At 40.8% G+C, this 12311-nt stretch overlaps 1 protein-coding gene across 1 annotated transcript; it reads right to left on the reverse strand.

Moving 5' to 3' along the window:
• Positions 1–1181: 1181 nt before the first annotated feature.
• On the reverse strand, positions 1182–5130 carry LOC114284021 (nucleolar protein 56). Its single transcript, XM_028226895.2, has 7 exons — positions 4721–5130; positions 3296–3510; positions 3011–3168; positions 2599–2786; positions 1992–2244; positions 1602–1750; positions 1182–1503 (listed from the first exon to the last, which is right to left on the reverse strand). The coding sequence occupies exons 1-7, from the start codon at positions 4923–4925 to the stop codon at positions 1373–1375; spliced, it is 1299 nt and encodes a 432-aa protein (XP_028082696.2). The 5' UTR covers positions 4926–5130; the 3' UTR covers positions 1182–1372.
• Between the last annotated feature and the right edge of the window lie 7181 nt (positions 5131–12311).

Raw genomic sequence — 12311 nt, forward strand, 5'->3', positions numbered from 1 at the left:
AAAAATTTCATTGGGAAAGTATTTCCTTTCTCACTTTATTTTTCTTCTCGTTTTCCCAAACCTGTTCCAAGTAGTATGCATATTATTTTCACTGGCTTTTCAAAAATAATATATATATATATATATATAAAATAAAAGGCCACAAGTAAGATTAATGCATTTCTCAGTTAAGCAGGCTACACATATGGAACAGAACCACTGAATCATGAACCATGATGCATCTACTATTATGTCCTAATTTCAACTTGCTTGCATCTTAGTTATGCACAATGAGGTTTGTATTAATAATTAAATGAATACCACTAGTATAATTAAAAGATGGCAAGTTGATATACCTACAAAAGAAGAAGACATGTAAGATCACTAATGGTTTGAAATCTATAAACAGTCAAAAACTAGAGATTACAATGTGATTGAAGATCAAATTTCTTGATTGGAATGAGAAAGCAATATGACATTTAGGCCCCAAAGGACTCAATTTCTAATACCTCGTGTTCTTTAACAGTCAAACTCTGACTCAAACTAGAGGCTACCAGATAACAGACCAAAACATAAAATTCATATCATAATCTATACCATGAAACGTCATAAGAAATCCATACCATAAAATATCATTAGCAATCAAAAAAAAAATGAAAGAGAAGAAGAAGAAGAAACAAAGAAAAGAAGATACAGAAAACCCAACCCTACAAAGCTCTAAAAAAAACTCGTTCAGTCATCACCACTACCATTACCTCCACTGTTTCCTCTACCACCATTACCATTAGTGACCGGTGGTGGTGGTGATGGTGGTGAAGATACAGCACCAGGTGTAGCAAAGGGGGAGAAGGTGCTGCAAGTAGCTGAAACCTCTATTCTTTGTTCCCTTCCATCTGCCCTAGTTGTGTTTTTCCATAGAGTTAATACTACATTGTTCATTTTCTCATTGCGAACAGATGAGAGAATGAGAAACTAGGACAGCTCATAACATGTGAGGTCATTGCTCCAATTATGAGAATGAAATGCTTAGTAAAGGTAAGAACACAACTGTGGCTAGAATTGTTCCTAATTGTTCGTTCTCATGGAATAAAAAACCAGCCCAGTCAGTTATGCTTGCAAGCTATAAATTGAAACAGTGTAATTGAGAGAGCAGAGAGAAGGAAAGAAAAAAGGAAGAATGACAAACATTTTGAAGAATCTAATGAAAATGAAATAAAAATTTCCCCATTGCAGTAGAATATAATCTGGATAAAGCTGCAGTCAACGAAACCAATGGCTGAATTTAAAGCCACAAGCCACAAGGCACAAGGTTCAGTTCATTCGATGTTTTCAAATTTACAGGGAGGCAAGAACAAAAAAATCCTCCATACTCTCATCTTTCACCCACCTTTGTTTAGAGAAATTTCAAAAGTGCAGTCTTCATCACATCAATGTTTTTACGAGGTGCAACCCCCTTGTCATAAAAGTCAAGTCGTTCCTCAACCTGTTCACGAAGTTTCTCCCCAAAAGCAGTGGTACTCTTATCTGCATTCAGAACATGGTTCACAATTTAATCTACCAATCATGAGGTAAAGTAATCATATGATAACATTATATTCTTTGAAAGAAACAAAAAGACTTACCTAAGAAACAGTCAATGCGAGATGCGATAGAGCACTTGTTTGCAAGATAACGAGCCATTCGGCCTTTGTTTCGAGCAGATGCCCGGCCAATAAAAGAAGAATGGAATATAAGGCCATACTTCGGGGTGTTTCCTCGGGTCTTCAATGCCCTGTAGCCAAAGGAATGATTTTGATTCATGATAACAAAACAATGCACAAAAGGAATGTCCAGGTGGCATCAGATGATGCAGTCACTTTTAGCTCTAAAAATATGCATTTTGCCACTAAGATGACCTGAACATAGTCATTTCCGGTTGCACTTGAACAACAAACCAGACTTTTCAGAAATAATTGGTCTGATTTTTAAATGAAATTTTTGCAATCCTAGCAAATTTAGAGAAGAGCACATACCTGAAGAGCGCCTTCTCTGCACCAAGGATCTGAAGCGTAGAAGAAGGGCACTTTGCCAGATTTGTGAGGCTACCAGCATGGGAAATCAAACGAGCTCCAACAACTTCACCAATCAGAGCAGCCAAATTGGGAGCAATGTCATCCATTTTAGCGACCAGATATTCATAGAGCTTTTTTCTGTACTCAGAAAGGTCCATTACCCTCTGCGCAAATTGCTTGACATTAATCAAGTCAATTGGAGACAAGTCCTGCCCTAAAAAAACATAGAAACACCAATTGAATAAAAAATGGGATGCGACTTTGCACATGAGATATTTAAGTACCTTTGGTATAGTTTCCTTCTTATTTTTGTTTACAGTTTTATTTTTCATGCTTCCAGAAAATATAACCATTCTCAATTTTTTTTTTTATGAATTCAATCCTTTGAGGACTCAAAAATCAATTTAAAACTGGTTAAAAAAAGGGCTATCTCCAGAAATTTTCCACGCACACAAATTTGTTAACCAAAACATTCCACCAAATTTGTTTTCTGTATTTGTTTAAATTTTCTCTGTTTCAAGAATGAACAGTTTTCAAATATTATAACAAATGGGCTAACAAACTCTACCCATGGATGCTTTGGCAGCTTCTACGATTTCCTTTGCTTTATCTTCATCTCCAACTATATCAATCAAGCCTGGTAGTTTGTCTTCAAACAATTCTGATTTGTTCTCAACAAATTTTGAAACTTTGGCATAAAGATAGTTGTCATTGACAATCTTTACTAGTTCAGGAAAATGCCAAGAGTACCATTCTCTGCATTAAGTAATTCAAAGAACAACTTTAACAAAATCTAATTGGAATAAATATAAAAAAAAACATCCATAAAGCTTCATACAATGTCACAATTTCAAAACAACAAATCCCAAAAATTCTCAAATATTGCACTTAAAAGCAAGAAAGAGTAAACTAGTTCCAAAGAATAATGAACCCTGAAGATGATATTTCTAAGACAAAATTGACTTGTACAAGTGACAAACCTGACTCTCATGGAAAAGGAATTGATATCTTTATCAAGAGTATCAAGAAGGAAGATAGCCTGAATAACCATATTGTCAACACGGTTAACATTGAATTTGACCTTTGCCCTGCTGTAACTGTGCCCCAGACCAAGTTGGGCTTTCTCCAAATCACCAGGCTACAGTAGTTTGAGAACATAGAAGAAACAAGTTACATAACATATGAAGTAATTTCAGAAAGAAAAACATAACAGCAAGACATTGACACTAGAGAGAGAGAGATGGAAAAGTGTTAAAAATGCAAACCTTCAGGTTCTCAATGAACCTATCAAAATGCAACCGCACACCGCGAATAAGCTCAAGAACAAACTCATTACTTTGGCAGGGGATCTTGGTCACTTCAAAGACATGTGATCCAATCTTAGGCTCAGCAATGCCTAAACTGAATTTAGGCTTCTTTCCGCCCTTAACTTTTGGGAGAGTTAGCTCCAAAAAATTCCTCAACTCATCAGTCATATGGCCTAAAACCCAATAACAAAAAGCAAATGCATATATCAAATCATCATATGTACAAATTCTTTGGAGAGTTCCTCAACTAATCAGTAATATGCCCTAAAACCCAATCACAACAAAAATAAATAAATGCATATATCAAATCATCATAACTCCAAAGAAATTTTCTTCTTTTAAGGTTTGATAAATTTCTTAAAAATTACAAGGCAAACAAACAAAAAGCATAAACAAGCAAACAAAATGCAGACAAAAATATGTGCCAAAACAAAACACCACGCTGCACCTGGTCTGCACCAAATCAGCTGAACCTCCTCATCACAAATTAGCAACATACCATCATGGATCAGGTACCAGATTAGCACCAAGACAGCTCTGCAGTAACCAAATTTTGTAATGAGTCTCTCTCTTGTAACCAACTTAGATATAAAAGATCTTTGCTATGGAAGCTCCCTGAATTCTCCATTCTCTCTATATATACTGGTGTAATGGTTTGTGTAATTCGTGAGCAAAAAACTGAAATAAATATCAAATTCAATTTCTGCTTCATGGTATGAGAGACCAAAAGCCTTTAGAGGGAACAAATCCTCTCTCAATTCTTCTTAGTTTTCCTTAATCCTTCTTCCATAACACCATGGCTAAATCAACCTCCAATCCTTCAAATCTTAGTCCCCTCCTCTCTAGATTTGCATCATTAATTCCTATCAAACTATATCAAACCAATTACATACTCAGCTACCAAACTAAATCAAACCATAAGCTGACTTGGTTCAGCGCTAATCCACATACTCCACTTCTATAGCCAAATTGACTTTAGTACAAAAAAATCAAAAATGAATTTTCCAAATATCGAGTTTGTTAATCTCTTGCTTCTAAAAAATGAAAATACCCATTGCCAAAAATTCAGTTCTCATGCAAAATCTTAAACTCAATCATTCTATTAATTCTCTTTCCCCTCATTTTGTCATCATCCAGACAAATACAACACCAAAACCCAGTAGTACTAGAGTTGTGCATAAGCTTCACAGTATTTTCTTCTGATGACCATTTTTCTAAACAGAACACATAAAACACAATGACACTCATAACACAGAATCAGAACAAACCCAACAAGAACAACAAAAACCCAAGATGCATATGTACATATATATATATATGCACACACAAGCACACACACACACATATAGAGAGAGAGGATAGAGAAACGGTTTACTCCCTCACCTTCGGAGATGGCGTTGCATTGGTTGAGAGCGTCGAGAGCGGACTCGAATGGGGTAAAAGCTACGAGCTTCACGACTTTGCCGAATCGATTGAGGTCAGTCACGGAGTTCCGAACTGCCTCTGTGTTCTGACCGATTTCATCAATACCATGTGCCAAAAACAGGGCATACCCAGAAGCTGACTCGTAGAGAAGATATAGCGCCATTGTTGACTGTATTCAAGAGACTCAGTGGCTTCAGTTTCTCTCTCTCCTCTCTTCTCTTCTCTTCTCTTCTCTCTCTCCCTATATATAGATGTATATGTGTGTATCTATTGCTTGCTTTCTCTCTCTAAGATTATCGGCGAGGCGCTAAACCCTAGTTTTGATTTGATTTGAGAACTTGGGTTTAGCAGCTTTATTAGGGTTTTTAGGGTGTGTTTGGTAAAGTTTACGTTTTCAGTTTATATTTACAAAAATTTTATAAATTGATTTTTGTTTATTTTTTGTTTATTTTTAGAAAAACATAAACTACAAACGCGTTTGGTAATTGACAAAATGTTTAAAAAAAATTTAAAATACAAAAAAGAGTGAGAAATGGCAAATGGTGGCAAGTGGCGGCGGAAGACGGTGGTGGAAAGTAGTGACGGTGGGTGGTGGGTAGCTGGTGGCCGTGGGTGGTGGCCGGTGGGTGGTAGTGGTAGTGGGTGGGTGGGTGACGATGGCGGGTGGTAGCGAGTAGGTAGTGGTGGTGGTGGTGGCAGGTGGGTGGCGGATGGCAGGTGGTGGTAGCGGGTGGGTGGTGGTGGTGGTGCGTGGGTGGGTGACGGTGGCTGGTGGCGGGTGGTAGTGAGTGGGCGGTGGTGGTGGTGGTGGTGGTGACGGGTGGTTGGTGGTGGTGGCAAGTAGGTGGTGGGTGGTAGCGAGTGGGTGGTGGTGGTGGTGGTGGTGGTGGTGGTGGCGACGGGAGGTTGGTGATGGTGGTGGCAGGTGGGTGGCGGATGGCGGGTGGTAGAGGGTGGTAGCGGGTGGGTGGTGGTGGTGGTGGGTGGGTGGGTGATGGTGGTGGGTGGTAGCGAGTGGGTGGTGGTGGTGGTGGTGGTGGTGACGGGTGGTTGGTGGTGGTGGCAAGTAGGTGACGGGTAGGTGGCGGGTGGTGATGGTAGGTGGGTGAATGACTGTGGCAGGTGGTAGGTGGTAGCGAGTGGGTGGTGATGGTAGTGGTGGCGGGTGGTGGTGGCAGGTAGGTGGCGGATGGCGGGTGGGTGGTGGTAGTGGTGGGTGGGTGGATGACGGTGGCGGGTGGTAGGTGGTAGCGAGTGGGTGGTGGGTGGTAACGAGTGGGTGGTGGTGGTAGTGGCAGGTGGGTGGCGGGTGGGTGGGTGACGGTGGCAGGTGGTAGCAAGTGGGTGGTGGCGGTGGTGGCGGTGGTGGGTGGTGGTGGCAAGTGGGTGGCGGATGATAGGTGGCGGGTGGTGGTGGTGGGTGACGGTGACGGTGACGGGTGGTGGGTGGTGATGGTGGTGGTGGCGGGTGGTGGTCGTAGGTGGGTGGCAGATGGCGGGTGGGTGGTGGTGGTGGGTAGGTGGTGACGGTGGCGGGTGATGGGTGGTAACGAGTGGATGGTGGTGGTGGCAGGTGGGTGGCGAATGGCGGGTGGTGGCGGGTGGGTGGTGGGTGGGTGGGTGACGGTGGCAGGTGGTAGCAAGTGGGTGGTTGTGGCGGTGGTGGTGGCAGGTGGTGGGTGGTGGTGGCAAGTGGGTGGCGGATGGCGGGTGGTAGGTGATGGTGGTGGGTGAGTGGGTGGGTGACGGTGGCGGGTGGTAGGTGGTCGCGAGTGGGTGGTGGGTGGTGGTGGCAGGTGGGTGGCGGGTGATGGTGGTGGTGGTGGTGGTGGCGGCGGCGGCGGCGAGGGGTAGGTGGTGGCGGCGAGTGGGTGGCAGGTGGGTGGTGGCTGGTGGTGGCTAATGGTGACAGGTGGGTGGTGAGTGGTGGTGGTGGGGGGTGGGTGGTGGGTGGTGGTGCCGGAAGACGGTGGTGGAAAATGGTAGCGGGTGGTGGCTAGTGTTGGGTGATAAAAAAAAAAAAACTTAAAACTCAAAACGGAAACACATTTTTTGTGTTTTCATTTTTTGGCTAAATTTATAAACTGAGACCACTGATTTATAAATCAAAAATTTTACCAAACAAGTTTTTATTTGAGTTTTTTAAATTTTTGTAAATATAAACAGAAAACTGAAAACGTAAGGGTGTGTTTGGTAACGTTTACGTTTTCAGTTTATATTTACAAAAATTTTATAAACTGGTTTTTGTTTATTTTTTGTTTATTTTTAAAAAAACATAAACTACAAACGCGTTTGGTAATTGACAAAATGTTTTAAAAAAATTAAAAATTTAAAAATATAAAAAAAAAGTGAGAAATGACAAGTGGTGGCAAGTGGTGGCAAGTGGCAGCGGAAGACGGTGGTGGAAAGTGGTGACGGTGGGTGGTGGTGGTGGGTGGGTGGGTGACGATGGCGGGTGGTGGGTGGTAGTGAGTGGGAGGTGGTGGTGGCGGGTGGTGGGTGGCGGATGGCGGGGGGTGGTGGGTAGCGGGTAAGTGGCGGGTGGTGAGTGGCCGATGGCGGGTGGTGGTGGGTGGCGGGTAGGTGGCGGGTGGAGATGGTGGGTAGGTGGGTGACGGTGGCGGGTGGTGGGTGGTAGCGAGTAGGTGGTGGTGGTGGCGGATGGCGGGTGGTAGTGGGCGGTGGGTGGTGATGGTGGGTGGGTGGGTGGGTGGGTGAGTGGGTGACGGTGGCGGGTAATGGGTGGTAGCGAGTGGGTGGTGGTGGTGGCGGTGGCGGCGAGTGGTGGTAGCAAGTGGGTAGCGGATGGTGGGTGGTGGCGGGTGATGGTGGTGGGTGGGTGGGTGGGTGACGGTGGTGGGTGGTAGGTGGTAGCGAGTGGCTGGTGGTGGTGGTGGTGGTGGGTGGTGGGTGGTGGTGGCAGGTGGGTGGCGGGTGGTGGTGGTGGTGGGTGGGTGGGTGACGGTGGTGAGTGGTAAGTGGTAGCGAGTGGGTGGTGGTGGTGGGTGGTAGTGGCAGGTGGGTGGCGGGTGGGTGATGGTGGTGGTGGTGGCGGGTGGGTGACAGGTGGCTGGTGGTGGTGGGTGGCTGGTGGTGGCAGGTGGTGAATGGTGGTGGCAGGTGGGTGGTAAGTGGTGGTGGCAAGTAAGTGGCGGGCGGTGGTGGCTGGCGGTGGTGGTGGGCGGTGAATGGTAGTGGCAGGTGGTGGGTGGTGGCGAGTGGATGACAGGTGGGTGGTGATGGTGGTGGTGGTGGTGGTAGTGGCGGTGTTGGTGGCGGCGAGAGGTGGGTGGTGGCGGCGAGTGGGTGGTGGCTAGTGGGTGGTGGTGGGGGGTGGTGGGTGGTGGTGGAAAACGGTAGCGGGTGGTGGCTAATGTTGGGTAAGAAAAAAAAAAAACTGAAAACTCAAAATGGAAACACATTTTTTTTGTTTTCATTTTTTTGCCAAATTTATAAACTGAGGCCACTGATTTATAAATCAAAAATTTTATCAAACAAGTTTTTATTTGAGTTTTTTAAATTTTTGTAAATATAAACAGAAAATTGAAAACGTAAGTGTTACCAAACGGCACCTAGTGTTACCAAACAGCACCTTAGGGTTTTAAGTATTGAGGAAGAGAGGTATGTTGTGATTTACCACATACGATGACTACTACAATCGGATGCTTCTGGGGCGTTGGATTGGATTCTGTAAATTCACTATCTTAGATCGTTAATATTGTTGTGATGACTAGACTAGCATCAGGCCGGATCGGACCGTGTTGCTAATGTGTTGCTAATATGGGATTCAAGCCCCTCCAACTAGCTTTATTTTTGGAAAACGACTCAAAGGTTCAAGCCCAACATATTATACCTCATTTAGTTCGAAAACAAATTCAATACTCCATTAAGTCCTCAAATTATCAATCAGACGAAAGTACCAACACTTATTATCCAATTTACACGTGCGCAACCTTCACCCACGGTCATCTTACATCAGTTTGATTAGTACACTGTCACATCTCCGCCGCTCGCTTTTGCATTTTCAGTCCTCCATCTCTCCACCGTTTGACTCCACTATCTCTAAAACCCTACCCTAACCACAAAATGAACCCGTTCATCTTCTCCAATCGTCGACTCTCACCAACACAACACGAAGCTGATCATCTTCTCTAATCGGCAACTCTCAACAACACGAAGAACCATTACGATTCTAAATAAATTTCATAGTTCTTGACTTCCAATTCACAAAAAATGGGGAAAAAAAGCAACATATCTGTTCACCTATTATTTTCCATTCAAATTTGTACATTATTCTTTGATATTTTGTATATATCATACCGTTTCAATAACACTTTCATAAAAAAAAATATTGTAAAACACATTTTACATTCTTCAAAATGTATAAACCCTATTTTATATATAATCCCCTGTTTTAAAACATTTTAGTCTCCTATTTTTAAACATTTTAATCCCCTATTTTTACAGATTCAACTCCTTATTCTTATTCTTCTTGTTGTTGTTTCTTCTTGTTATAAAATATTAGCTTTTTTTCTTCATATTGTTACTACATTTCGTTGAATGCTTAATCTTCTTGTTGTTATTGTTATTGTTTACAAAATACAATGGGTTGTTCTTATTGTTGATAGTGTTTTTAAAACTGAAACATCAGACAGTTTCATCACTCTACAAGTAACATATCTAAATTTATTAAAACTGCAAATGAAACTACAAAATTACACAGTTTAATTACTATTCAAAACAAATGGATAACTTATTATAAAGTGCAAATCAAACTGCCAAATTATACAATTTTGCAACTATTACCAACAAATAGATATAACTTAATATTAAACTGCATATAAAACTGTAAAATTATACAGTTTTGTCACTATATTACTTATGCCCTGCTGTTACTTTTATTTTTTCAGAAATAGCTGTTTGAATATATTGGAAGAAACAAACCAATATGCCCAAAAATCCAATCGGGATTTAAGTATCTCCCATTTTGACAATCCTTCACCTGTATCCATTGAAATGCCACCATCTCCCCCTCCACAAAAAATCCAACCACCACAACCAAAAAAACCTACAAAACAACCACACTACCTACAAGAAAAAATCCAAGAACTACACCACAGATCACACCCATACAACAAACACCAACCACACCTCCAACCACAACAAAAACAAACAAAGCTCTAAGAAAGCCAATCAACTCCCAAAACAAAAACTAAGGCATCAAAAGGAAAAAAGGAGTAGTCCCTGCAAAGAGTCCAATAGTTTAATTACCGTTCCAACATCGGAACAGTAATCAAAGTGTTGAAGAAGGTCAAATTCGCAACAGCCCAACAGACAAAACTGCAAAAAAACTCCTTTTTGGCCCATTATAAATGCTCTCTCCTCAACACAACTGAAGACCTCTTGGTGCAGATGCTACAATTCCATTAGAGCAGAAATAACAACACTCTACAACCAAAAAAAAATAGCATTTATACTTGACAAAAAGGAAATGAAACTCAGAAATAGTGATGTGAGGCTGATTTTTAGTATCGACTGTGGAGAAGACAACATCACTACAAAATCCTATGGAAGACCAAAGGATTTTGAGCTCGCATTTTACAAACAAAGATGCAAATTAGTAAAAAGATTGGATGCCAAGTCATTGACCAAAATATTTTAACAAACAAAAAAAAGAAAAATCAACCAATGATCGTCAAGATCTTGCAAGGGTCATCACCCTTTACCTGTGCCTGAAACTTCTCATGCCTACAACAGGCCATACACTCAGTTGGAGTTTCCTCAACTATGTTCACAATCTCAACAATAACAAGAAGTACAATTGGATTGAGGCAATAAAAGGCACACTGATGAATTCAATGGCAAATGCAAACAACAACCCAAGGCATGTCAATGGATGCGTCATGTTACTTTTGGTAAACACACTACTCAACTACTTCACACAAAAATATCAAACATCCAACTATTTCAAACTATCTAACATATATCAATTTTTTTTTACAGTACTAGTATTGTGAGCACAGTAAACTCCTCCGACCATCCAACAAAGAAGGCTTCCCAAGGTTTATGAAGTGGAACCTTCGCAAAATGTACTCCAAGTAGAAACACATCAGCCTTGCTGATTTTGAAAATGTATTCAAACTCTTCTATACTCTCATAGCACAAATCTATTGAATACTCCTTTCACAGTCATTATAATAACAATCATGTTATGAAACTGTAAAAGTTTGCAGTTTCAAACAACATATTTTCAACACTTAACTCACAGTACAAATATGTTATGAAACTGTAAAAGTTTGCAGTTTCAAAGCACACACCTATTTAACACTCTTATCACTCATGTTATGAAACTGCAAAAGTTTGCAGTTTCAACGCACAAATCTATTCAACAATCCTTTCACATTCATTACACTAACAATCATGTTATAAAACTATAAAAGTTTGCAGTTTCAAACAACATATTTTCAACACTTAACTCACATTACTCACAGTACAAATCATGTTATGAAACTGACCAATTTTACAGTATTACTGATATATGCCACATTATTCCACTGCAGGTTAACCAATGTGTTTTAACCCTAACTGAACAAGAAATACAGTTATTGCATATCAATCAAAGTACATCAATAAACTCTTCAGCAAAGAAACATGACCACAAAAAGGACAATAAGCAGGAAAAAAAACAAAAGCAAAAAAAAAAAAAAAAAAAAAAAAAAAAAAAAAAAAAAACTTCTAGATAGTGGTGAGGATGACTTTCTCGAAGAAGAATACCAATCAGAATCAGAACAAGAACAACAACAAAAAAGAAAGAAAAGAAAGTAAGAACCACAAGAAGAAGCAGAAAGTGGTGAATAAGGAGAAGAGAGTGATGAAGAAAAGAAACAAGAGACTGAAGAAGAAGAAGCTGATGAACAACATGACAATGAAGAAGAAGAAGAAGAAGAAGATGATGATGATGATGATGATGATGATGATGATGATGAAGCATAAGAAGACACTGATGAAGAAGAAGGCCAAGAACAAGAACAAACAAACCAACAACAAGAAGTAGATGAACAAGAACTGACAGACCAACAACAACAACAACAACATGAAAAAAAAAAAAGAACAAGCAAAACATAAGAAGAAAAAAGGATAGAACAACAATAAGAACTCCAAGAGAAATTTGACACATTTCATACACAAGGTAAACTCTTGTCTAATACTGAACCAAACTGCAAAATTTAATTAAACTAACTAAAACAAAATCCAACATTTTTATAAGTGATGACCAAGCACAAACATCAACTAAAGAGAACGACAAGAACAAACTCATAACAAACATGAGAGCACAAATGCAAGAAATGGAACAAAAGTTCATGGCTGAATTGCGAAGAAATGAAGACTAGTTGAAGGAAATGTCCACTAAAAAAACTGGAAGTCCCCAACAAAGATCAATGGTCAAGAGAATCAAACAAAAGTCAAGAAAACAAGCACATAAGCCAGATTTTGAATACCAACCAATGACAAAAGCCAAAGAAAATACAAGGAACAAGACAGAAGCTGT

This window comes from Camellia sinensis, chromosome 4 (assembly GCF_055761805.1).
Source record: "Camellia sinensis isolate YWXY chromosome 4, ASM5576180v1, whole genome shotgun sequence".
NCBI classification, from domain to species: Eukaryota; Viridiplantae; Streptophyta; class Magnoliopsida; order Ericales; family Theaceae; genus Camellia; species Camellia sinensis.